Source organism: Ammospiza caudacuta, chromosome 13 (genome assembly GCF_027887145.1).
Source record: "Ammospiza caudacuta isolate bAmmCau1 chromosome 13, bAmmCau1.pri, whole genome shotgun sequence".
Classification (NCBI taxonomy): Eukaryota; Metazoa; Chordata; class Aves; order Passeriformes; family Passerellidae; genus Ammospiza; species Ammospiza caudacuta.
In genome coordinates this window covers 3,866,175-3,893,908 of record NC_080605.1, presented here as the reverse complement: position 1 = coordinate 3,893,908, position 27,734 = coordinate 3,866,175, and the positions used below count along the sequence as shown (strand labels likewise).

The 27,734-nt window shown below is 40.7% G+C and overlaps 1 protein-coding gene across 1 annotated transcript in view; it reads right to left on the bottom strand.

Moving 5' to 3' along the window:
• The window catches only part of PEPD (peptidase D), a 148,678-nt gene that overhangs the window by 107,512 nt on the left and 13,432 nt on the right, over positions 1-27,734 (bottom strand). Inside the window, exons 4-7 of the mRNA XM_058813545.1 lie at positions 17,918-17,981; positions 15,469-15,516; positions 13,760-13,821; positions 4,304-4,348 (exon numbers count right to left, since the gene is read on the bottom strand). Coding sequence (XP_058669528.1) covers positions 4,304-4,348; positions 13,760-13,821; positions 15,469-15,516; positions 17,918-17,981 — 219 coding nt within the window. The remainder of the gene's footprint in view (positions 1-4,303; positions 4,349-13,759; positions 13,822-15,468; positions 15,517-17,917; positions 17,982-27,734) is intronic.

Here is a 27,734-nt window from a genome sequence, read left to right as displayed (position 1 = left end):
TACACAAGGTCAGGCACTGAAATACTTCACAGAAAATATTTAGTCATTCTGAGACCAACAAAAACCACTATCCAAGGAGTGAAGGAGCGAAGGAAGGAGAGGGAGGATTGTGCAGGGAACAGGATCAGCAGACCCTGGGCCCCTGGGTTACATTGGCACTGTTGATGGAGCTCCCACATCATGTCTGGCTAGTAGAAGAGCCTGGATTTCACCCCTTTCTCACTGTCTGGACAGTGCAAAAGGCAGCACCCTCCCAAGCCAGGTTTACAGCAGTGTTTGGCACTTCAGGACAATCTTGTGATGAGTGTCCACAGTTCTCAGGATGTTCTCCCCCACTTCCAAAATAAGGACAGGAAGAAAATACCACCTTTTTTCATGAATGTGAACTTCAACATTCTATTAAAAACAGCTCCTAGACCAGTTACAGCCTCTGCATAAATGCATTAATATTTTAATGGGAACAAATAATTTCCAGGCTCCAGCTAATGCAAATTGCCCCAATGTACAGACTGCACATGGAAGGCACGCCTCAGATTAGCAGGGGAGGCACTCAGTGCAATCCAGTTGAAATAAAAGCACAAGTCTCTGGAAGTCAGGACTGACCTGTAACTTTCACCCTTTTCCCCCCTCATTTCACCAGTGTAAAAACATTTCTTCTTCCTCATTCTCCTTTTCCACACATTTTCTACTTTTATTTTCACTTAACCATATGAGCAGCTGGTCTTTTCAACCACGTCAGCCATCCAGCAGGACAGAGAAACTCTAATATAAACAAGAGACATTTCAATCCTGAAAGTACATCTGGGCATTTTAAATGTCTGGATACCAAATTACACGCATGACCTAATCAAGTGGTGAAGAGCACATAGAATTTGAGGCAATTATGAGGCTGAAACTCACATAACTCAACTATATTTTCCTAAACCAGTGCTCTCCTCAAAGATACATAAATTGGTTCTCTATGTGCATTCTGCAGCTCTGATAATGCTGCCAGAAGTATTTGTTTCCAGTTATCAGATAAGTGCTTTATCAACTGGCTTGTTTTGCTGCTTTTTGGTAGATGTGTGCAACCTTAATGTCTCCTTTCTGTGACACACATGGAAAACACCTGGGAATGTCCACTCCACCTTTTCCTTCTGGAAATATTAGATTTACAGACCACCTAATACATAAGGATGATGCCCATGTGGGCAGACTTCACAGGCCTGCCTTATTTTTACCTTTTCTCACCTCTGCTGTTACCTTTCCACATTCTATTTATAGAAATTTCTCTATCACAGTTGATACATTTCTGCTCTTCTGCAATGCATAAAAAGTTGCTGACTGAATTAGCATCAAATCCAGCAAACACAGCAATGCACATATGCAAAGGAGAGGTATCACAGCACAATTCTGAGACAGGTGCATGAACATCAAAGACAGGAGTTCAAAAAAATGTTAAGGGGTTTACAGCATAGATAGAAAAACCCCTGAAAACACAAAAAGCAAATGAACAGTTTTAAGATATTAACATACAGATCAGTTTTCACTAAGAGATATTTATAGCTTTCCATCAAAATAATGCAAAAAACAGAACATATGAAATCTCCCACATAAAACTATCAAAGTTCATTTTCACTGGGTTTACAGGAAAATACAGTATATACAGGCACAAAGCTGCAAAGTACTAAATGTTTACTTCTAGCAACAACAGGATTATGATAGACACTGGCAAATTAGAGGAACAAAAGGCCATTTGGCTAAGTGTTGGTGTCAAAAAACCTCCTGATTGCTAAGGAGATAATTTAGACATGTTTGAATTCTTTCTTCTGTTAGATGGCATTTTCTTTTCCAAACACTGGAATCAATACTTAGCATATCCATTAGCCATGAAATTTGAAGTGGAAGCCTTTAAATCTAAAATGAAAGTTTTGAAATTTGTTTGAAACTACACCCACTCAATAAAATGAAAAAAATTAACAGAACACCATCTGCAAACTGCTGAAATCCAGTGTAAGGTTGAATTCTTCTGTTTTAAGTTCCACATCAAGTCAGAAAATAATGAGATCTTGAAATATTAAGCAAGAGAGGCAACAGATCCTTAACCACAAACACTTTGCCTCTTATCATTTTGTCTGCATTTTATTAGAAGACTGTATAATGCTAGAGCTGGCTTTTGTAGCTCCCAGTTCCCCCTGGCTGGTTCAGAAAGCTCAGCCATTTCATCTCTAGCTGGCAGCTTGACAGCATGGCATAGAGCAAAGTTTTTCTGAAAGTACCATGTAAAACACAGTAGTTCAGAGCTTGCCAAATCTGAAATGAAATCCATCCCTGCAAGGAGATGATTCAAAGGATGCAATTTCTTACCCCAGAATATAACCCACAAGAATTCATCTTCCTAAAAGAAAAATGTTCTTAACTCTAAAAATATTGATTTCTAAACAAACTTCCTTGGCTGGTAACTTGACATTCCAAGGAGATTTCTACTTTAGTAAGCTTTAATATGACCTGCCATTCACATGTTAATTTCACCAGACACTTAAATCCTAACAACCATCTTTAACATACTTCTGACTTAAAAGGAAAGCCACCAAACTCAGTAAAACTTTCTCTTCACTTAGAATTGCCCTTCCTTAAAGCCAGGTGTAGGGAAGGTGCATACCAAGCATCCCCCTTCAGTCAGGCTGCAGGAAGAACTGAATCAGAATTCCAGGCTGCAGGAAGAACTGAATCAGAATTCCAGGCTGCCTCTCACAGTTCACTGAAGAGATGATTCCTTCCAGCCCAGCTCCAGGTGCTGCCTTTTCACTGCCTCAGTGCTCCACCTCTCTCAGCACAACCTCCAGGGCACTGACCTGATGTTTGTCCTTACCTGAGCTTCCTAAAGAAGATTCAATCACTCTTTAATTGAAACCACAGAGGGGAAAAGTTCATCATACCTTGGTAAGGTGGATGGAAACAAGCTGAAAGCTACCTTGGGAAAAAGTCTGTAGCCCTACTTCAAAGCCTTCTGCAGCTAAAATTACCATCTCTGTGCCTGTTGTGTCTTCAGTACAAAGCTTAGAAGTCAGACAGGCCCTTTCCAAGTCCTCTTCCTCACCCCTCTTAAACTTAGAAATCAAGCCCATAACATAACTTCACTGTTTAGGAAAAGGAATGGCACAAATTCTAGAATAGGCAGGATATAAAGATCAGCCCCCTGACACTCAGCACAGGAGAATGAGTCCACTATCACAGCTCCAGGCACACCCAGGACTCAGGGATGGAATAATGCCTACACAAAACCTCCCTACTTCTCTTCTGCAGCCTTATGTCCTGCCAAGCAATGAAAAATATCTGCCACAACAGATATGTGACCTTTTAGCAATTCTAAATGTTCCAAAAATCACTGATGTTCAAATAACATCTCCACAGTTTTCAAGCTGGCAATTAGCTGTAGATGGAGACAGCAGAAGATGGTTCTCAGCATATGTGCTGGAAATAAGCATTAAAAACATAATATGTAGTAGCATGAAATGCAATACCCTGCCACAGTGGTAGCCAGAGGGTGCACCTGTGTTTTGTATTTTAAGCTTATCTGTCTTAACTAAGGATTTGCTTCCTCATTTCTAGATTAATGTACTCAAAAAAAGCTCAGTTAAAAACCTAATTCATTAACAAAAAATCCACTACTGTGTTCTTTCATCCACTACTATGTTACTTCAGTAATTTTCTAAATGGAAAACTAGAGAGCCTTAGTTGGAGCAATCCTGTGGACAAAGTCAGCAATGTTGACCAGAAGAGGAAAACTAACAAAATGGAGCAGCTTTGCACTTAGTAACACATCCAATTTGTTTGTTTCAGATAGGCTACAGCAGAATTCCCCAAGAATTACAAAGTACAGCTATTTGAATAATAATTCAGCAAAATTAAGGCTGTTAAAATAAATCCTGGAGAAGAAATAACACCTAATTAAATACTACCTGTTTAGACAGAGTTTTGATCTACATTTGATTTCTGTTGCTAGAACATAAATTCTCCTCAGTTCTTTCTCATTCATACAAATTCATATTTACACAAATGTGACTTTAACCCTAACACATCCTAGAGAAATGTGTATCCAGATAAAATGCTTAAGAAATGTTACATAAATTCTTTGGTTTTCAATGCTGTTACCTTGCCTTATTATTAAGTCCATTATTTCCAGTCCATAACATGAAATCAACTTAAAATTAAAAGTCCTGTGGTAAAGTAGGAGGCTTCAGCTGAGGGAACCCCTCTGAAGCAATGGTACAGTATAAGCCTGTTCAACACTACTCAAAGAGAAATATTTTATGTTACTCACCATTCAGCAGTTTCAGGATGAAGAATTTTGTTGTTGACATTAAATCTAAAAAAACCCAAAGATATTAATATTAAAAAGCAGCCAGCCACAACAACAGAGACTAAATACTCTTTCTTTTTTTAACTGTGTATTCTCTGAGGAAGTAAAGTGAAAACAAGTATCGTATGGGAATTCAACAGAGACCCCAGTGAGAAGAATGCATTTAATTTTGCAATACATGAAACTAAACCATATACATAATTTCAAGAATGTCAGAAGGCAGCGTAACAGTATGTTTGGACATGCTTATCACACTTCTTTTGGCAACAATAAAATGCTGGGTTATCAGTTCACTGCTGTGACTGTGGGGTGGACCAGACTGGCCTCCAGGCATTCATTCCAAATTATTCTGTGATTATTACTTTGTTCCTCAAACACCCTTCAATGAAATTAAGCCCAGCAAATTGCAGATTTCATCCTTTGTTTCATGCCTTCCCACTTCAGTGTGCACAGAAGGTGGCCATGAGATAAACAAGCTTGCTTAGAGGATGGTGAAAAGGAAAATGACCTCTCCAGGTCTTCTCCAATCTGCAGAAGAGGCACAGCAGAAGCTCCACACTCGCCTTGGCCTCTGACACCTCACTATTTTTCTGTTTATTTTCTATATGAGCAATTCATGTATTCTGGGAATGATTTTGAGGCTCTCTAAACAATAACACCACAGTGGCAAATAGAGCAAGCAGCAGAGTAATTAGGTGGAACACAAATGGATTTTCAAGCATTGTTTAAAGGGTTTTTTGCTAACAATTTAAATGCCTAAGGAGTGTTCTGCATCAAGGATATTTCTGTCTGCTCTGGACTGTTGGCTCTCCAGTTAGGGTATTTAAGAGAATTAAAATGCTTCAAGCTCCCAACAGTTCTTCAAAACATTGTTATGTGGCAACAGTTCCTTTTCCCACATTTTTGAAGGAAAAAATTAAATTTTTCCAGGTTATTAACCATTCTTTATACTTCAGAAGGGACCAATGAAAGCACAAATTCAGTTTAAAAAAATTACTTAGAAGTCACTTTTAATTATGTAAGGGTCCTCCTGTGTCCTGGGAAAGCAGAAAAGAACCCTATGTTTCTCTTTTTCATAAACACATGCTCATAAACTTATAAAACCCTAATAAGGAGAAGATTAGTAGCTCAAATCACAAACTTATTCCAACATTCAACAAGGACAAGCTGTATGGTATTCAATATTATGGGTATGAATGGGAAATCACTGTAAAAAAATTCCAGACAAAAAGCCACCCACCAATCTCAGAACAGTGCATCATTATATAATAAAATTGGCCACTTGGAAACAAGAAAGTATCAAAAGGGCATATTTTCAATTTAATCATCACTATCTCAAAAATTATCACTTAGGTAGAGCAATGCAGAAATAATTCTACAATGGATGTAAAATACAGTGAAATACAAATTTATATAGAAGAAAATATATGAATGACACAGTAAAATCAGTCTATGAAGATTTTAAGAACCCAAAAGCCTGAGCTCCTGTGTGGCTGGAGAACACCAACAGACACCACCACAGAACACCAAGACACAGAATTACGCTGCAGCTGTAACAAGAGACACAAAAGCTTTCAGTAATGTCATCAGCATGTCAGACAGAAAACTGATCAATGAAGCCAAATGTAAGGAGCCAGTGCAGCACTGGAGAGTCCAACAGCAGCTCTATGCAAACAGGAGTAAACCATGGTTACTGTGAAATAACAGAAAATAAAGCACAGGGAAGGGCAGTTACAGAAGGCAGCTGACTTTCACTCTGAAAATCCACATCTCAAAAAACTGAATTGATCACTTTAACCACAAACACAAATGGATGAAATCAAAAGCAAATTAAATGAGCCAAATATGAACCTCATAAAAGAAGACTGTCTCTGTCGCAGACATTTTTTCACAGAAATCCTTTCTTTCAGACTTGTGCATCTTCTGGGAAGCAAAGGCCCCAGAAGAAGAATGTAAACAATGATTATCAGCTGCTGTGAGATGCAATAGGATGCACCTGTGATTGGTTCATGTTCCATGTGTACAATATTAGGGCCAATCACAGAAGCAAGCTCGGGGACAGATTCCCTGGATACAGAACTTTGTTATTGATTCTATTCTATTCTTAGCTTAGCAAGCCTCTGCAACTTCTCTCTTTATTCTCTTTAGTATAGTTATAATGTATTATATATCATATATCAATAAACCTAGCCTTCTGATCAAGAAACAAGATTCTCATCCTTCTCTCACCATGGAGACCTCCTCAGGTCGCTGTAATATGTCTCACCTGAGCATTCAGAAAAGGGGGAAATTGTACACTGGTGTAGACTTACAGCAGCTCACTCTTTAGAAAAGCCATTTCAGCTACAGTCCCTGCATTCTATCTTTCCTGGCCATGCCTTAGATTTTAGCTTTTATATTTTTCACATTCTGTGCTGCTTTAGTGTGAGGGTCTGGGCTTCACATTAGGGGATGGTGAGCTCTGTGCACAGAGCAGGGAGACAAAACAATTCCTGCTCCAGCTGGGCACCAAGGACAAATGATCCAAATCTCAGCCCAAGAGCACAAACACCGTGGGCTGGAGAGAGAAAAACAAGCAGGGTGGGACTGCCTGGGCTAAAGCTGGAATGGGACAGTGAACTGCAAGATGCAAACGGAGCAGAACTGATCACAGTGACAGACCCCTTGAACTGTTGTGCATTTTGGGGCCATTTTGGTTCATCTTGGGTGCAGCCCTGGCTGGGCTCTTGTGCTGCTCAAGGTGGATCCATTCAGGCCTTCTAATAAATCCCAACTTTATTCTTCAGCTCCATCTAGCCTCTGTTCTAGGGCAGCCTTCACAAGGCATCAGGCTCTTCTTGAACTGTCTCTGTGCTGCCAGAAATCCAAATTTTGCTGGCTGGGACCGCCTACTATGCCTACTATGTGGCAGTTCCTTAAAATTCTGGTCTGCTGTCAACTGGGGAAGCTCATTGAACACACAGAGAGGCAGCAGGACTGAATCAGCAGGGTGCTGGTGGGTGGAGAAGAACCAGGAGGTCATCAGCTGAATACAAGTTCTCTCTCTCACCTGCAAGACAGACTTTCTGAGGTAATGCCAACTAGCAAACAAGATGTTAGACCTCTGAGACACAGCATATATTGTAGGCCACTTTCTCAAGAAGATTAATGACAGAACTCTCAGCCCCACCCACCTCATGACAGCTGTGGGTCCTGTGTGAGCAGCCACAGGGCCACCTGTTTATAACTGTGAGACTTCAAAGGCTGATGACTCAAATCACACTTCACTCTGGTTACTGTGGTGGTTTAGGGACAGCATTGTCCAATTTAGCGCTCTCACCAAAACCACAGCATCACTGCCACTCACTTGCCCCCTTCCCCTCCAACTGGGAGCTGCTCTCCTAACCACCTCAGGACTAACAATATGATTCCACTACAACTCCCCTCAACTCCTCATTCATGAGCTTTCAAACCTTGGGAGCAGAATATCCCTTCAAAGTTGTCCCATTTTCTTTCTTTAGTGCTCCCACTACAACCACAGTGCCACATGCTTCCCCTCCCTCTCCCAGTGGAAGTACAAAAGGCAAAGATGAGGGGTCAAGACAAGAATGATTTTCTGGAAAGAGCAGTGAGATAAGAAAATGAACAGCAACAACAACAAAATTAAGAACAAAAGGTCAAAGAAAAGATTTACATGGGAAACTCTTGACAATAAACAAAACACCCAATGGGACCATTGTGCCCACCACGTTTCTCTGCAGGAGGGAAACCCCTTCTTCTCCAAAGCAAGAGAGAGTCCCTTCCCCAGCCCCAGCCCCGACATGAGCTGGGACAGAACAACACCTGGGTCCTGCCTGTGCCCCTCCCAGACACTGCAGGAAATCAACCCAGGACATCTGCCAGCAAGGCAGCCAAACCAACCTACCACACCCTCAAAGGTACTGGTCAAACTCAACAGAAAGAGCCTTTCACCACCAATAGTATGAAATGTAGACAAATGGTGTTTAATTCACATTACAAACCCTTAGATAAAATCCCCTGACCATGGCTCCCAGCAAAGTTTTGATCTCACTAGACAGCAAACAACTTACTCATAACATGTACTACCCTAATGCTAAGAGGATTAGGCAGCGCAATCTAATTCTACATTTTTCTGCAATTTGCAAATTGACAATACTTAGATGATGAGATATGTGATCTTGAGGAAGAAAACAAATTGCCATTTGCTACAGTTGCAATCTGTAACATATTAATGCTCTCATTTAATCAATGCAGAACTAAGAAATACTACACTTTAAGGCATGGCCAAATTGATTTCATACTCAGTTGTCCTTTCACATGCAAGACAAATTCATTAGTTAAAACAACCCTAGAAATCTACACCTCCCATATGAAAGCACTGTATAATGAGACCTCTTTTGTCAGTTTAATGAACACACTGTGTGGGTCTACAGTGATAAAAATCTAAAACATATTGATACACAATGTTAGAATTTTCTTCTCTTTTTCAACATGGAGAGTCTTCGTCCTAATGAACTGATTTGGCTATCCAATATGAAAGGAGGAATTCACTACAGAACTTTAAACAGTAGGTGCGTTGCTTAAACTGTCCATCATTCACCTCAGTTGACTCTGAGGATGAAAAAAAACCCTGCCAACACGGTGAGCAAAGGTTTATTCAACAGTGATTTAAAGTATATGGTACATTACTGTTCAACCCTACAGGTTAAAAATACATTTTCTGTATGGTGAGTCACATCCTCTCAAAGCATTTCTACAAGGGCTACATAACTGGCATGATTAGATGAAAGAAAATCCTGCACATTTGAAGAAAGGATCCATGAATTAGGGAAAAAAACTGCAAACACAGAACTGGCCTCTATTAGCAAATAGAAATCTGAATTTCCAGAAAAGAAGCACTAGAAACCTTCAGAAATCTGCCTTCTACGGTTCAGTTTTCTGGGGCAAGTGAGCAATCCCCTCCTGCAGGATTCCTGGGAGCTGCAAACAGAGCTGACCTGAGGGGAGTTACAGAGAAGCACCAGGACAGGGTCCAGGTCTCCTGGCTAAATCCCTGTCCCAGGTACCAGAGCAGCACCAGGACAGGGTCCAGGTCTCCTGTCCAGATCCCTGTCCCAGGTACCAGAGCAGCACCAGGACATGGTCCAGGTCTCCTGTCCAGATCCCTGTCCCAGGTACCAGAGCAGCACCAGGACAGGGTCCAGGTCTCCTGTCCAGATCCCTGTCCCAGGTACCAGAGCAGCACCAGGACATGGTCCAGGTCTCCTGGCTAAATCCCTGTCCCAGGCTGGTCCCTCAGTGTCCCTCTGCTGAGCAGGGAACTTTCCATGTGCCACTGGCCTCTGTTCCACAGCCTGCAGCAACAGAGCAGCTTTTCTGAAGGGCAACATCCCTGGCTATATGGGAGAGCTATACATAAACTAATGGAAACCAGGAAATAATTCACCCCTACAGATTCTATAATCAGGATGGAATCAAGCTTAGCTATTGCTAGCATGACAAAAATAACTTCAGGGTGATCCTCAGGGCACAGAAATAACCCACAACCACAGCAGTCATTTTGTCTCAAATAACTATTTATGACAGTAGAAAAATTAACCAAATAGCTTAAGGAATAATGTTCCAGAAGAAGTTCAAAAGGTTCAAAAAGTAAGGCAAGGAAACAACATCACTAGGGCAAGGAAAAGACAGCTTCAGACAGAAGCAGGTGAACAGCCTGCAAAGAGAGCAAGATTCACCCTTTTCAGGAAATTAGACATTATTTTCATTATTATCCATCATGAGACACCCCCCCATGCCCCCCACCCCCACTGGGCCAGGTCGGCCTAGGAGAAAAAAAGATATATGGAAGCAAGAGAAACACAAAATAGTCCTATCAAAAAAATAGATCTCGGCCAGGAAGCCAGAAAACAAAACTAACAGGAGATCAGGCATAAACTAGAGCATCATGGGCAGGGCAGAGCCTGGCTGAGCTGAGCACTGAGAGCCAGCAAGGCACAGCCACAGGCAGGAGGGAGCACACTTTGGAGGAACACTCTGCTCTGGGTGTAATCCTCCTGGAAACAATCAATACATCTGAAATATATATTTCTATAAAGGAAACATTTGCTACAGGAGTGGTGGAGAAGCAAGAAAGTAGGAAAGTTGAATTTGATTTGGGTCTGTATTGAAAACAAATATAAAATGGACTGGTTTATATAGACAGTTATAAAATTCTGAGGCAAGCAGAGTTTAAAAGGAAGCTCACCCCTGTTGGGGAAGATGAAACAGGAAAGCCTTATAAATATGATTGTCTGGAAGAAGATTTTGAGAATACGGAAACTATAAGCAAGATTGATATGAAAGAAAGTTTTGACATCCCTCAGTTACTGAACAACTGGAAAACCATGGTGTGGCTGGCTGAAGGTGATCCCCTTTTGATGGAACAACACCCTCTGCCTGCAGACAGGCCCAAGGGTCAGAGCAGACCTACAGCTTGGCAGAAGGGGCCCAAAGAGGAGTTTTTAGGGTTTAAAATGTAACACAGTGTGGTAATGTAATGATTCTTATAGGCTGTATGTAACTGCTGTAGGGTTTGTATCTTGGACTAGATTGGTTAGTGAGAATTAGAATATTCTACACAGAAGATTTATGGTATTGTAACAGGAACCTCGCTCTCTTATCCCTTTTACTCTGTTACCTTTTTTACTCCCTTACTCTCTCACCCTCTCACCCTCTCTCCCACTCTCTTCTCTCTTTGCTGCTCTGAGCTGTGTCTGGCAGCTCCCAGCAGGGCCCTGCACCCAGGCCCTGTGCAATAAACCCCAAATCCCAGCAGGGCCCTGCACCCAGACCCTGTGCAATAAACCCCAAATTCCTGACCTGGCTGCAGAGATCTCTGCTCTCCGTCTGTCCCAACCATCCTACCCCCGATGCTCCTACACACCCCCTCCTCCAGACTCTCAGTTACCCCCTGCACATGGACCAAGCAGGAGCTCACCAGAGCCACCACAGTCCAGGAGAAGATACAAACAGAACCAGGGAGATCAAAGAAAGGCTGGAGTGACAAGTGGTTTGAAGGCATGGTCTCTGTCAGAAATGGGGAGTTGATCCAACAACAAAATCAGTGCATGCTCTTCCAGACTGTGAGCTTGGGAGGTGTCAGGACCCAGGACATCCCGCCAAGACCCCTGCCAGGGGGCTTAGAGACCCTGGCACAGAGCCCAAAATAACTGTGGGTTTGATTATGACCCGTGGAGCAAGTTAGCAGCCTTAGATGAAGATCAGCAAGCCATGACAAATTAAGTAGATTAAGTAAATTATCACAAACTGAAAAAGTTGATTTTGGGGTTTTTAGAATGGGGGTTCAGGGGGCAAGATGGAGGGAACTGGGCATGTCCAGCCTTTCTCCTTCTTCTTCTTGGCCTCCATCTCCTGCTGTGATGGTGGCACTTACAGATTGGTTTAGAGTAGAAGCTCACGGTCTAACACAGGTGATAGGGATTGGGAAGTAATTGTAACCATTGCACACGTAGTTTTTAGTATAAAGCCATAACAGTGCCCTGGGGACAGGCAGAGTGCCTGGAACTGTCCTGCTGGAGGGACCTGGACAGGGCAGGAGAAAGAATTTTATAGATGAGGAACAATAAACAACCTTGAGATGAGAAATGAAGAGCCCTGACTGCTTCTTCAAGCGCTGGGCTGGGAAAAGAGACTTTCCAACTTTTCTTGGGGTCACTCTGAGCAGCGAGAGGCTCTGACAGGGAGGGGAAGGTACCAACCAGACCTGCCAAAGGCAGCAAAATGAATGAGCCAGTGCCTGGGGGTGGAGAGGGATGAACATGTGCCAAGTGCCAAAGAGAAATATCTGCTGACAGCTGGAAATCCCTGCTAGGAATTGAGAAGCACAGGGAGCAGGCTCAGCACTAAATGAGAAGCCAAAGTTTAAATATCACTCAGTGTTGTAGGAGACACTCATTTAAAATCTCAAATGAAGTGCTGAATGGAGTGGCTTCCCAGCTTAATGTTGACTAGTGAATGGGCTACTAATTAAACTCTTTAAATGGAGTTTAGTGGAATTCAGGGTAAAAAAGGGAGGTTTGGTAGTTCAAACAGACTTTGGTACAGCATTCCAATAAACAATTGCTGGTGAAGTTAACAACTGTTTGTATTTCATATGGTGGTGTATCAAATAAAACTAGAGATACTGCTCCACACAGATTTTGGAGTCCACCTGTAAGATGGCCATCTACTTGGACAAAGCAACAGAACTCACGCTGCTTGTAACAGCAGAGAGGACACCAAACACTAGTTAGAAGTGACCTGAGTGTATTGTGGAATACTTTCTATTTAACTCAGTGGGCAGCAAAAATGTCTAAATGCCTGGTACCTTGTTCCCAATATCCCTGACAGAACCACTAAATTCCCATTTAGGATACAGAGGGGAGAACTAAGTAATTATGAAATCAGATTTCAGATATTTGATACAAAGAAACAATCCCAGCAGAAAACATGCTCAGATTACACAAATGAGTGCCCAGACTTGCAGCCAATCCTGTGCCCTACCATCCCCCCTGTAGAATTAACATGCTGCTGACACAGGAGGATAGAAAAATATAGTGAGGTGTCTGGAAGTCAATGATCAATATCTCAGCACAACTGCTTATTTTAACAGGCCTTTTAATGAGGGGGGGTCTGTTTCTTTTTCCCATACACTTGAGCTAAGAACACAAAATAATCTTCTTTAAAAGATATCATAACAGAACAGATAGTTGTGTTTAATTAAAAATTGAGGCCATCATCCCCACATCCCAGAGCAAGCAGTGATGTATTTCTATTTACTGCCCTTTCAAAATACTGCAAGCAGGAAGACATTTTACCTCACTAGTGGCCAAACTTCATAAAAAGACAGCTAAGGACACTAAAAGCTCACATCTAGACAGACAAATGATTATTCCTTTTTTTTTTTCTGATTTGTGAATTTATTTTACACCTGTAATGTAACATTTTTTCAGAAGACTGTGCATTACCAGAATCCATAATACCTAGATTGATAATGTACAAGGAACTCAGTAAGAGAGAGAGGCTACTCTTAAAGATTAATTTTTCTTCCATCTGAAAATCAAATATTCCAATCACAAAAGTGGAAATGGATGTATGAAGATGGGTCTATTTGGTTTTAAATAGCTACGGTATAAACACAGACAAAGAGAAAATTTGGATTAACTTAGATACAAGACAGATTTCAAAAAAAAAAACCTGACTGTATTTCAAGTCATTAGAAACACATATCAAAACTTCTTTGGAAATAAAATGTTTGGCATCTGATCTGCCATCCAACGTCCTTTCATCAAGAAAAAACATAATTTAATTTGAAATGTAAAATGAATTCAACATAACCATGTAACAATTAATGCACAAAAAAGCTGTGTCACTTACTGGCTGATCCCCTCAAAGGAAGCTTCTTTGGAAACATTTCCACTGTCAGTATTAACACCACGCTGGGAGGAAAGAGATTAAAAAGGACTGTGATGCTGAGCCAAACACATGTATTTAAAATTTCAATCATGGGGACAACTTGATTGCAGTAAGCATTTGGGAAAACTTACACGTAACTTTACCTGAATCACTATAAATAAGAAAACCCCTGACTGTTCAAACACAGTGCAATATAAGAAATAATCAGTTCCATAGGAGACCAGCACAGAGCTCAGGTCAGGATGTGCTGCTTTGGACAAAGACAAGCTTGGCTTTCTAATGCCCTTATGTCTTCAGAGGGAGGTGTGAGACCTATAATATAATTTTACATGGCACAATAATGAAAAATAGCAAAGCTTCTTCTAAAGTAATTTAATATTAAAATAAATTATTATGCCCTGCCTTGGCAATTTAAATTTGCTTTGTTACTATTTAAATTTGCTTGCTGCTCCCCTACAGCTTTCCATTCAAGGAAGCAGCCTCAGCAAGAGTGTTTTGGCTGCTACACAGCAGATGAACATTCTGACATGTGCCTGGGGAGCCCTGTAGAGCAGCAGCTCTGCAACCAGACCACAGGAGGAGAGGACCAGGTTTCCATTCAGCAGCAGACAGAGGAGAGCTCTTCCCTTCTCTGAATGCTTCTCCACAGCAGTGGGAGGAATGTGAAAGCACCACAGCACCCTTCCCTCAGCCAAAAATTATGTGAAAATTCCTGATTACAACAGGATGCTCCCAGAGTGATAACTACTCAACAACTCCATGTGAAGAAATGCACAGTAAGAACACAAGATAGTTAAACATTCCATTTCTCTCATTTCTCTTAAAGAACATGAAATTAAGCCATAGAGGCATCTTTTAAGAGTATACAAATATAAGTGAAAGAACGACTGAAAACTATTTAGGGCCTCTGTTCTTAATGGATAAAGAATTCAGATCTGAGGCCATGTACCTGCCTAAGGAGGGATTTTTTTGTTATGGTTTCTGCCTGGTCTCTATCATGGGAAAACAAGAATTCCAGGAGCTGCCACTGCATCTGCTGTAAGGGAAAGCTCAGAGTCAGCAAATAATTTTTATAAATATTTGAGAGAATAAAACAGATAGTAGGAGTTTACAAAACACCTGTAAATCAGGGGAGCAGCTGGGAGATGATGGAAAGGAGAAACTTATAGCCTTCACCTCCACTAATTCATGATTCTTCCCAAGAAATAAGCAAGCACCATTCAAAATCCTTAGCAAGCATTTGATATTGCCTCACTCCTCCCAGAAGCTGTTGTTACTAAACCACTCAATGGACAAAAAAAGTATTCCCTGAACCTTTGTGGGATTCCCACAGAAAGGCCCAAACCTGCTCATGACATGACCAGAACAGCATGAAAGGAAAAGGGAGTTTGGAGTCAGAGCAGGGAGGGTGGAGGCCATCATGGTCAAAAGGCTTGTTGTGTTTTACCAGAAAACCAAACCAGCTTTGGCAAACAGAATGCACATGGGATGAGGCCAGAAGCTACAAATCTCGAAACCATGGAGGGGCCAGAAGACTAGACTGGTGTACACAGGTGGCTTCTAATTTGGTGTAAGATGGGGGGAAAATATAGAGAATGACAATGCAAAGCAATGCTGCATGAACTGGTATCCTTATTGAAGAAATGTAGTACTTTCCAAATATGACTTACCAAAGTGAGAAGCACAGCAGGTTTCTTCGAAGCCAACACACTGCATAGCTAAAAAGAGGGTTTTGATCATTATTTGTCTTTTTTTTTCTTCCACATAACCATATTGATACCAATTTTATCAATATTCACTGTATATAAAGTAAATGAGCTGCAAAGAGAAAAATGTTCCTCTGATACCTTTCAGATATTGTAGTATTACCTGAGACATGCAACAAGAGACAGCAGAATACAAATTATTGACAGTGGTCAAGTTCATTGTGTCCTTTAAAGACATAAATACCAACTATAATGATGTCTATTGTCATCATTAGGAAAACATAACATAGGAGCCAAAAAAGTTGTAATGTCACACAGAAATAAGGAACACCAGGGTGCTCTATCCTGCACATGCAACATTTGCATTGATATTATTATGGTACAATGTGCTAAATGCTTAGCAAAGAATATTTACTGTTATTTTCACTGGGTCACTTTTACTGACCAATCCTTTTATTCAGCCTCCTTCAAACATTCACAATCTGAGAACAAAATCCCTGGGCTTGTAGAGTGCTGGGCTTTCAGAGCAGCTGCAGACGGGAAGGGTGGGTGCTGAATTACACTTATCTTGAGGCAATGAACACATGGCATAGCTGCATGGAGCAGTATTCTATCAACTTTAAACCACCTTAATACACACTACTGATATTAACAAAAGAAAGTATATGGCAGTGAAGCTCAAAAATATCAATTCCAACCTTTATTTTTTTTTGTTTCTTAATCCCATGAAATATCAGGATAACACACTTACAGATGTTGGTCATTCATTGATGTAATTCTATTCTATAAAAAAGGCCCCTGCTGTCCTGATGGTGGAAAACAAATTCCTTGGCAAAAAAAGCCAAAAGCTGAAGGAACCACTGAGAGCTGAACAGTTATCCTGCAAGCTTCAACAGCTTCCTACTTCAATACATGCAGTCCAGGCCAAAAGCAGCCTTCATTTTTTAATTTATTTACTGTTCCACAGAAAGAGCTCTTTTCCCATCAATGAAGTTTCTAAGCAGTAAAAAAGCACAGAACAGAACTGCAATGAAGGCATTTGTTGACAGAAAATGACCCAAACTAAATAAGGTGAATGTGATTTTTAAAAATGTGATTTTTAAAACCAAAACATGTATTTTCCACTTGCAATTTTCATCATCTGACAGATGAGCACTGGAGCACCTGGACACTACAAGACTCCAACTCACATATGGCAAAAATCAACCTCTCCACAGCTCCCTCCACTCTCAGCTCCTGACATACAGATCTAATTCTACTTTGTTGCTGGATTCATTAGGATAATTAAATGAAATCTCCTCACAGCTGATGAGAGCAAAACTTGTGGTCTAGAGAGTCAGAATTAGTGTTCTACAGGAACAGAAGAATCAGAGGAGTCTTCTTCAAGCTGCTCTCCATGAAAGTCACACACAGAGCTTGGCAGGAATACTGTCCTCACCTGCTGAGCCTTCCTACCACAGAAACCACTGCTGGCCAGGTGCACAAGTGTCCAAACATCTGCTCAGAAATTAAATCAGAAACCTAACTAAGCAAGGCACACTTGCACCCAAAAATGTGAGTATATTTGCTTATTCAAGTAATGGGATGATTCTGTAGAAAATAAGAGTGAGGCATGCAGCCTTTGCCAGGATTTCTTCTCCTGGGAAGCTGAGAAGCCTCAGAGAATAAACAGTATTATCTCATTTGCTTCTCCCCGTTTTGCTGCTTTGGAATGGGTCTGGACATTGTTTACCAACAGGCACATGTTTGATTGGTTCCATGTGAATTGTTTTTACTTAATGACCAATCACTATCAGCCGTGTCAGACTCTGAGGAGTCAGTCACAGGTTTTTATTATTCATTCTTGTCAAGCCTTCTGTCTGTATCCCTCTCTTTCTTTAGTATAGTTTAGTATAGCATTGTTTTAATAATATAATATCATAAAATAATAAATCAGCCTTCTGAGAACATGAAGTCAGATTCTCATCTCTCACCTCATCCTGGGGACCTCACAAACACCACACCTTTCCCAGCAGCTTTTTGGAGGCATAAAATGAATGTAGGCTCCCAAGTCCAAGCTAGGACATGGAACCTCCTTGACAGCAATGTCCACATATCTCCAAAGAATTCAAAAATGTATTTAGCAACATGTTTCAGTTGGATAAAGCCAAACACTGACAGGTCTCATCATGGACAGAGCATGTTTATGAGACTGACTTTGGATTAAGAACTATGGTCAGATCAAAAGAGCAGCCTTAAAAAAATTACAAGTGCTTTGTAAGATAAAAGGACATTTTCCAGTAACAGGGAAGGGAGAGAAGATCCCAAGAAGTCAGGAGACATCCAGCAAGAAAGGGACTAAAATTAAGCAAAGTCACTGTCACTCATTGATTTTGTGTTCACAGGAAAAAATATTCAGAGACAGACAACTCACCTCAGTCACATAGTAGGCTTCATCCACAGCATATTTGTTCTTGAAAAATTCAGGGGGATGAATCCTTTGGCAAACAATAAAAAGAAATATTTGGGTTTAGCTTTGCTCTTACATTTAATAAGGCCACAGAGAACAAAAACTATATTCTCTACTATCACAACAATAGCATCAGATACGAGGAATGTTTTACTAATCTTATCTTTATTTCTCAAAATAGGAGATTACACAGGAAGTTGCCACAGCTACGAAAATCAGTGTGCTTTAATCCAGTCCATGCTGATAGCACAGTCTCCTCAGAACAGAAGTGTTTTTTCACAATCTATGCAAGACAGCTTTGTTAGGGACTTTTGCCATGCCACTTAGGTATAACTTTCTAACTCACCAAACTTTGGAAGGATGTGGAAAAGACAGAAGACCAGCCTGGCCTGTGTTACATTCAAAGAGTGAATAAAACACTCATTTTTTACCCTGGTAACCATGTAGCAGACTGAGGCCTATTAAGACATGGGCTCTGCTGCCTCTATTCCTCAGGATACCAGAGATCCACTCCTCTAACCCAACAGAGTGGGCAACTTTACAGGTCCATGTTCAAAACTAAACCTTTTCTACTCTTTTCTCCTGATATGCAGCCAGAGACATTTTTCTAAAGGCAAGAAGAACATGAAGGATCTGCTTGCAGTCAGTTCCTCCAGGGCTCTCCTGCTGTCTTTTGTACCAATGGCTGCACTGTTGCTCCTTCCTTCACTGTATGGGAGCAGCCAGTTATTCAGGAGACTTCAGTCTCTGATTAAAACCTCCATGTCCTCCCAACACTGAAATAAATACAACCTCTATAATCCTGAAAATGTGATCTCAAGATAATAAAATCACCCAGTTGATACCCTTCCACAAAAATAAACATTTCTTTACTTTCAGGGTAAAGAAAATGGGAGGATAAAACCCATGGCTGGTGCTGGAGTTTGGGGGACCCTGTGCATTTTGCTTCCTGAGTGACAGGGGGAGAGCAAGAAGTGTGGGCAGGACAAAGCTTCAGCCATGTAAACATTACACAACAAGAGCACAAAACCATCTGGGGAAAGAATAACTGAGGCTGGAGGCCCAAGGGCATTTCTAACCTTGCAGTGAGGCCCATCAGAAGTGGTGGGCAAACAGCACCCTGAGGAGCTGCCCCACACCACAGAGCTGCTGGCACTACCAGGAGGCTGCAGCACTGCCTTATGTCCATTTTTTATCTTGTCAGCTTCTTTATCACTTACATTTCTTCATGCTCCAAACAGTACTGGGCTGTGACATGAACAACATGAAACCATTTATGGTGTTCTCAAGCAGAAAATCACAGATTTTAAAAAATTTATTATCTGTGAAAGTACTACTCAAAAGTAACACAAAACTATCTCATTTTATGTTCCCTTTTGCAATACTCCTTGAGTAGAGTCTTCGTATCAGTGACAGAGATTCCAAAGCAATTATCATTTATCTTTTCTCCCTGGCTTATCTCACATAAAATTAAAAAATCCCCACTATATCCTCTTATCTTTATATACCCTCTCTATTATAGTAGCCTTACCTCCAACTTTTGCATACTCTGTTTCTCCTATAGGCATCTCCTTATTATTCCTTCATTCCTCACACGCTGAAGTATTTTAATAATCCGGAAACATGATGAACAGATTGAGCACCTTTTGGTTTTGTTCTCTTTTACAGCTTTAACCAATTCATCTGGTATCAGAAGAATCCCAACTGTAAAACCAGCTAATGTATGGCCAATGGTAATTTATGGCAATGTATGCTCTTTAGAGCAATACATCCAAAGCACCTTTTAATAACTAGCTGCATTGTTTAAATAAAAAAATCTGTTTAATGTAAAGTAAATGTTTCATAGAAGTATGCCCACAAGTGTGCTGGATTTTATTGACTTCATTTAATACAGTTAAAGTAAGAATATGTCTCATTTTCCATCACTCCAATAAGAAAATTTCTTTCCTTTCACAAGCTCTTTCTCCACCTTTTTGTTCTTGTTGCTGCTAGTTGTCTCCTATAATTGTGTAGCCTACAGCACAGCTACTAAAACAATTCTCCGGTTCTGGTTAATATTAATCCATTCCAGTTTAATCCCTCCAACGTCTCTTTTCATCTACACTGTGACTCTTTTGAGGAACAAAAGTGGCTCATGGTTCTTTCATGGCTGAATTTTTCTCTAAGAGAAAGAGAACAGCAGCTTCCCACAATCCTCCATCCTTTCCCTCAGTTGTTAAACTAGGTCATCTTTGTGATCTTTTTGCCTTCATCACACCTAATGACAAGCTGCCCTCATTCCTACATGTGTCCCTCCCTGCTCATCTTCCTCTTGCTAGCTCACTCAAAAGTCAGCAAGACTTAGCACAAAGTTGAGAGCCAGACTTCTCAGCTCCTCTCTGCAGCACCCACAGCTCTGCCTCCCTTTTTTTATACAGTCATTTAGCACCTCCAACTAGATGGAAAAATAAATTCATATACACTTCCCACAAACCCATCCCACAGGAGCCACGATGCTCCAGTGATGGAGCTGCCTCTCCCACTGGGAAGATTTCTAAGACCAACTCCGTTGCAGAACCACAGAGGTGCAAGGAAAAAGTGAACAAGAAGTCTGTAACAGAGCCAAAAAAATCTGTGCTGTCACATATAGAAAAGCAGTAGAGAAAGCAACCAGAGGTCAGGGAGAAGGAGAAGCCAAGCAGGCCAAGGGAGGCAATTCTGGCCCTCTGCCCCTCAGGTGAGACCCCATCTGCAGAGCTGCCTCCAGCCCTGGGGAGGACCTGGAGCTGCTGGAGAGAGTCCAAAGGAGGCACCAGGATGAGCAGAGGGATGGAGCAGATCTGCTGGGAGGAAAAGCTGGGAGAGCTGGGATTGCTCAGCCTGGAGAAGAAAAACTTCAGGGTAACCTGACTGTGACCTTCCAGTACGTGAAGGAGCTGACAGGAAAGGTGGAGAGAGACTATTTACAGGGAATTGGCAGGACAAGGGGAAATGGGTTCAAACTGCCAAAAGGCAGGATTAGATGGGATACTGGGAAGGAATTCCTCCCTGTGAGGGTGGGCAGGCCCTGGCACAGGGTGCCCAGAGCAGCTGGGGCTGCCCCTGGATCCCTGGCAGTGCCCAAGGCCAGGCTGGGTGGCTCTGAACACCCCGGGACAGTGGAGGGCGCCCCTGCCCATGGTGGGAGGTTGGAACTCGATGACCTTTAAGGTCCTATCCAACCCAGGCCATTCTGTGATTCTGTCATCCTCAATGGCACCTTTCCATATTCTCTCTACTCTCTTCCATTTTTTTCCCACTTTAGTGGGGCTCAATGAAAGATAATCATGCACAACATGGTAGTTACTGTAAACAGTACTGGTGCAGAGTTCCTGAGCAGATCCAGGGCTCAGTACCCATTTTTATCCAATTTGAATGCAAAACAGGCTAAAGCTAGCACTGATCACCATTGCCAAAGGGTATCTTCCATGAAATGCTCACTTGGCATAATGAAAATCAGAAGTTTCATTCAGTTTCATCATTTCAAGTACATCTGATCCTTCCCAGGGATGAGGAGTGCTTCTCTCCACAAATGACTCTCAAGAAGCTAGAGTAGGTTAGCTGGTTACAACTTTTAGGTTTGGCTTTGTCATTTGTAATGCTGCTATGGGCTGCCAGTTTTAGAATTCTGATTAATCACTGCAGAGACTATGTGCAAAAAACCCCACAGCAAGCCATAAATTAATTAGAAGGATTGCCCAAGCAGAAGATATGATCCCAGATATTATTGAATCATGCCTATTTACCTATAAAAATTTACCCAAACCTTTTGTAAACAGATGTGAACAGAAGCAATGACCTAATTTTTCCAGGGTTCAGGAAGGGGCTTGGAGTGTGCAGAATTGTTTAGATTCCCTGACAACACAACTTGGCAAAAACCCACAGATAATAATGCATATCAGCCCTAAAAAGGCTCAATATCCTTTCCCTATAGTTTTATGACTCAGCCAAGCAAATACCAGTGTTAATTAGACTTGTCAATAGTTAACTTCCAGAATAACAGGAGTTATCATTCTCCCTTACAGTGAAATAAGCAACTCCAAACTCCTGGGACATGCCCATATACCATAGCCAAGCATCTAGGCAGAAATCTGGAATCTCAGAGCTCATGGCCATCAGAAAGGAAACGTTAAGAGTCCTGCACTGACACTGATTTACATTAACATGGTCTTAGTTTTTCTCATTTTCAGCCACAAAAACCCCTTAAAGAAGAGACTGTCTCTAGTTCACAACTTACAATTCATCCCAATTTCCAGTGAAAAAGTTGGAGTCATTTTGAGTTAAACATTAAGCTGTTTACCTTCTGCTGATGCTTCCCATGAAACTCCTCTCTCTGCCATGTTTTTCTGTCCTATTGAGATTACCTACTTGGTTTCTTACTCTCAAGAGGATTAGAAAATGCTGAAGATGGCCTAAAGATGTGAAGCTCTATTTTAAGAAGATTTGAATTCTTATGCACTGCCTTATTTTAACAGCTACGGTTTTATTTAAACATCAAATATTGAAGATTCATCCCTCAATGATAACAAGTGACAATTTTATTTTAAGCAAAATGCTACTCGAGCAATGGGAAAAAAGAGGTGGGGGAGCAGCAGCAAAACTTTCACTGTAAAAATCCAGTGTGAAACATTAAATCAGAGAGTAAATTAATACCTTACAATAACTGCACTTCATTTCTCTAACACACATTTATCAAACACAAAAACCACCAGCAAAAGTGTAAGGGAGCAAAGTATTAAAAATGAGTAATCACAGATCCCAGTCAGTTATTAATCTTGGTGAAAAAAACCCCAGTTTAGAATAAACTTTTCCATTTGGTTTAACTAGATTCACACAGTACATGATGGCATGTTTAAAAACCAAGATACTTTATCAAATCACAACCAAATCACAGCAATTCAGATTTTGCCAGACCACATTATTAGGATTGGCTCCACTTTGATGTGCTCCTCAAATTGGAATTGGAAACTGACTCCTCTGTTTATCCATCAGTTAAGATGAACAGCTATGACAGTTCTGTATATCTATAAATACACCAAAAATTTGCTTTAAAGCTTTTACATATTTGGACAAAATTCAAATCACAATTTATTTGCAGCAGTTTATCAACCACGTTGTGTTTCCACTTTAAACTGAATAAAAACTTGGTCTCATTGTCTAAAAACATTTTAAACCTCTTGTTCATTACATTGCACAAGAATTCATAACACAAATCTTAAGAGATCTGTACAAATTTGACATTACTGTAAGAATTCCATTAAGCAACATTTCTTTGTATGCTAAAGGACTCTGGAGCAATACCCTTGTAATATCAACATGTTAAAAAGTGTTCTAGTTTTCAGAACCATATTCAGAAGAGAGGTAAAATGAGATGGATCTAAATCACAAATGCCAAAGAAAAGCTGTGAACAGAATTTATAACAGCTGATAGCTATTCCTGAAAGAAACACATCTAAGCCACTTGCTAATATATTTGCAGCCTAATTGCTGATATACATTTTTATGTATGTGCTTTCATTTGCATCTAAACATTCATCCAAACTTCAATATATTTAACATTTATTCCTAAAGGTTGCTTGGTATTTCCATGTTTCAATGTTTCTAGGACAGATTTTCAGTTTTTAGCTTTTAGAGTGGATCAGCTCTGAAATGAAATTCAGCTTTTCCTGAAGCAGCCCAATTTAGCTTTTCCTCAACATTTCAGTTGAAGTTCCTAGTTCAAGATTAGTTATCTTACTGCATAGCATAGAATGTAGAATATTCCTGCAGGAAAACAATATTCCAAATGGTATGTTCACTGTGAATATTAAACCAATTATACACCTTTCATGTTAAGGTTTGAATTGTGTCAGAGAATTCCTTAAGTCCTCACATCTGGCCTGGTTTGTGTTTTGCAGCTACTCTAGAAGAGGGGTGCCTTACTCCACTGCTACATATAAAATAAAGCAAGGTGCAGCCTACAATAAACACCAATGTGATGTAACTGCTCTTCTGCAAAATGAATTATTAATTTAATAGCAAAGGGCACAGACAACAAAGCAGTATTCTGTCTGGCTGACCACACATGCTATCACTGAATGTATATTAGGGCAATAATAGGAATTACCTACAATTTCTAATCACTGTATCTGGCTTTAGCAAGAAAAAAACAAAACAAAACAAAAAACCTTCAACCAATCAGCAAAACTCAACAGCATTCATTTAATGTGTTTTTTGAAAAGGAGCTGTAGGAATCTCAAAATAACCACTCAACAACCATTTTGAGGAACTCCTACTATGTCAGGGGAGAAGACAGCAAGTACTGACAGAAAGCAGCATGCCATGCTGAAGACTCTCCCACAATTAAAAAACAGATCCACAAGTTTTGTTGTCTTTAGGAGCCACAGGTCCTGGTAGATACCAGAAAATAAGCAGTAATTAAAAGTAAGGATTAACACAGTTGGAACAATAAAAGAACAGACCAATAACAAAGACTTTACACAATAATGTTCAGGGCACAGTACTCTCCTCATAGGTTCTACAAGTTTTAGTGCCTAAAATACACAAAAAATTGTCCAGGCTTGTATCACAAAATCAGTAGAGGATGATTCTTGATGCAGTGAGACAGAAAGGCTAAAACCAGTTAACTTCACATTAAAGCTTTCTGCTTCTTCCATTCAACCCTGACTTTCATATTCAGAGTAACAGCTATAAAAGATCACTTTATGGCAAAATCACTTTGTCTTGAGCAAATTAAATGCCTACATTACCCTGCAGACATCACCTGTACAAGGCACTGCAGCACACACACACATGGCATGAAATACATTACATTTTTCATCACTTAAATGAAGGAAAGCACATGCAAGGAGAAAATTAGACAAGCATAATCTTCAGCACTTGAAGTTCTACACAGTCAACAACTCATTTCTCAGTCCTTGCTAGAATGAGCTTAAAGCAGAGTATAAATTTCAGAGACTGCAAACACAGAGTAATAATCTTGGCAAAATTTAAAGCAGAAAAATAGAAATACATCAGAATATGTAGAGCTGAAAGAGGAAAAGGGATGCAAAAGCAATATTTTAATGCTGTCAGAGATTCACCAATAACTCCCTTCTCATTACAATATCATCAAGTTAACAGATGGTAAAGCATTAACCAAACAAGAGGGTGTCAACAACTGCTAGGAAGAACAACACAGCACACTTTAAAAGACACCAGCAGATGTTCCTGACTTTGTCCAAAAAAGTGCCATCACCTTTATATCCAAAAGGAATTTCACTATCTCAAACAAGAAGATTAAAAGGCATCAAGCTAGATTTAAAACAAAACAGCACTAATGGGCTTGCTGGTATCACAGACAGCCTCCAACAATGTTTTGAGTACCTTCATGGTGCTCCCTTTCCACTGCTCTCAAGATTACTGCTACACTGTTTGAAAGACAAAACTACCTGCAAATGTAAACTCAGACTCCCTTTGATACACTCTGCACTAAGATGGATTCTGAGATAATAATGGATTTCAGAAGAAATTAAGATGAAGATGATAATTCAAGCTGATGTGACTGGGAAGCAAGCAGGATTGTAAGTGAAGCCCCATCTGTGTGAGGGGCAGAACAGCAGAGTCCATAAGCATGCAGCTGGACACAAGGTGCTGGGTGTGTGATACTGGAATTCCCAGTGCCACACAGGCCATGCACAATCAGAGTAACCAGGGGCACCAATACAGCCCATTGGACTGAGGAAATCAGGAATCAAGTATTGGGGAGAATCTCACAGTAAGTCCTAGCAACAGCCAAACACTGAGCTCCCTATTTCATCTGCTTCAAGAATCCAGTCTCACTGCTCCTGCTCAGCTATTCCCACCACAGGCATTTCTAAAAGATGAACAGTTCTTTAGACTTTCTATAAATTCTACCTCAAGCAGCAGTATCTCTATTAGACATTTAATAGATACTACCCTAACCCTACCCATCAAAAACACAGGAAACTTGCAATTGGTAACCTTTGCTTTATTCCTCTCTGCAAATAAAATTCTTCCTTGAAGTCAAAGCTCTGTACAGAAAGAACTGTGCCTAAGGAAATGTTTACACACTGAAATCCCTGAAAGATTCATTGTAGCATGAAACTGATGACATATACTCATTAGAAAGCTCTCTTCTCAAAAAAAAAAGAGCATAAGAATTATAGTGGTTAAGGTATTAAGTGTAATTTCTAGGTCACTACATACAGTAAGTGTTTCACTCCAACACTGGTCCCAGTTCATGCTTTTTAACAAAGGAAGTTATATAGCAAATCTGCCAATAGCAGATGTTCTGTTTGTACTCTGGGAAAACATCACTATTGGGGGGAGGGGGACACAAGCAATATTTAATATCCCACAGATAAAAGCACCACAGCAAGCTCTGCAAGGTCAGTAGCATGTCTCACAGCCCCCATATTAACTGCTAACAGAACAAGAAAAGGAGCACTGATTTTTACAGCAGCATTAGATGACCTGAACAGCTTTGAAGGAAAGGCATGATGTGTAACATTCCCATTTCACAACTTGTAAGGAAAGCCAAACCACAACAAAGTTAAATGAACTTGACACAAGTCCTCAACGGGCACAAAGAAAAGACAGGACCTCCCCTTGCACACAGTGCTGTATCCACGATGTCACACTGCCCCTGCCAGACAAAGCAGCGTCTGCTGTCCCCCAGGGCTGGGGCTGGGACCACCTGCTCTGACTGCCAGAGCTCCAGCAAGGGCCACACAGCAGCAAAACACGTCCTGCCTGCTCTACACTCACATTGAACTTGCAAGAAGCATTAATATTAATGATACCTTTCCCCAGCATATTGTAGCAGATCAGTTTGGTTTGTTTTTCCTTTTTTGGTTTCTCAAGAGAGACCACACTCTTTCAGAGAGTCCTTCCTGAGCATACAGACAGGTCACAGGGAATAAAAAACCTAAGGAAAACAAATAACATCAAGAGCTAAGAATGTGGAATTTCAGAAATGCAAGACCACAGGAACTACTGTAGGTATTTCACTTGAGGTTTTTCTCACTGAAGTGCCTTCCCAAATGCAGGGCAGCAAGGAGCAGAGCTCTGCCCTCAGGCCAAGCAGGGTGGAGGAGCAGAGCCTTGCTGGAGCACTGCTGGCAAACCCCCATGGACACTTCTTTTGCTGCAGCTCACCTTCCTACCAGCAGCAGCCAAGGCCTTGTGGAAAAAACACATGGCATGCCTATAGAAAAAGAAAAACTTGGCTTCTCTGATATTTCAAAATGTTATCAGGAGTTTATATCACTGAGCTCAGTACTCCTGGTAGCACATAACATGAAGTATAAAATAAGAAATGCCTGGTGGGGGTTATCAGCATTCCCTGCCACACCACTGAAATGAGCTGTGCTATCTCAGTCTGTGGTTCGAAGCCACACCCGGATATTAAAAACTCTGGTGCAGCAACACCCAACAGATTTGCTTAGTGCTGGTTTTTTCTCAAAATGCCTGAATCAAAAAGAGGAGAGGAAAAAGAAGTACTTTAATGCTTACAAAACCACCAACTGGAGCATTCACTAAAAGGTGTATGATGGTGGAGATGGCCAATCAATGGACTGATACAAATTGCTATTATGGTTTCAAGCCTTCTCAACAAGAAACTTAAGCTGTTTAAGACAGCTGTAAGAAAGCAAAGATTTATAAAAATAAACACTGAAGTAAAAGTCATAAAAAACAATACACATTCATCCCAGACCAAGCAGGGTTGTGGACAATGAGAATACTGGGACAATGACTGAAC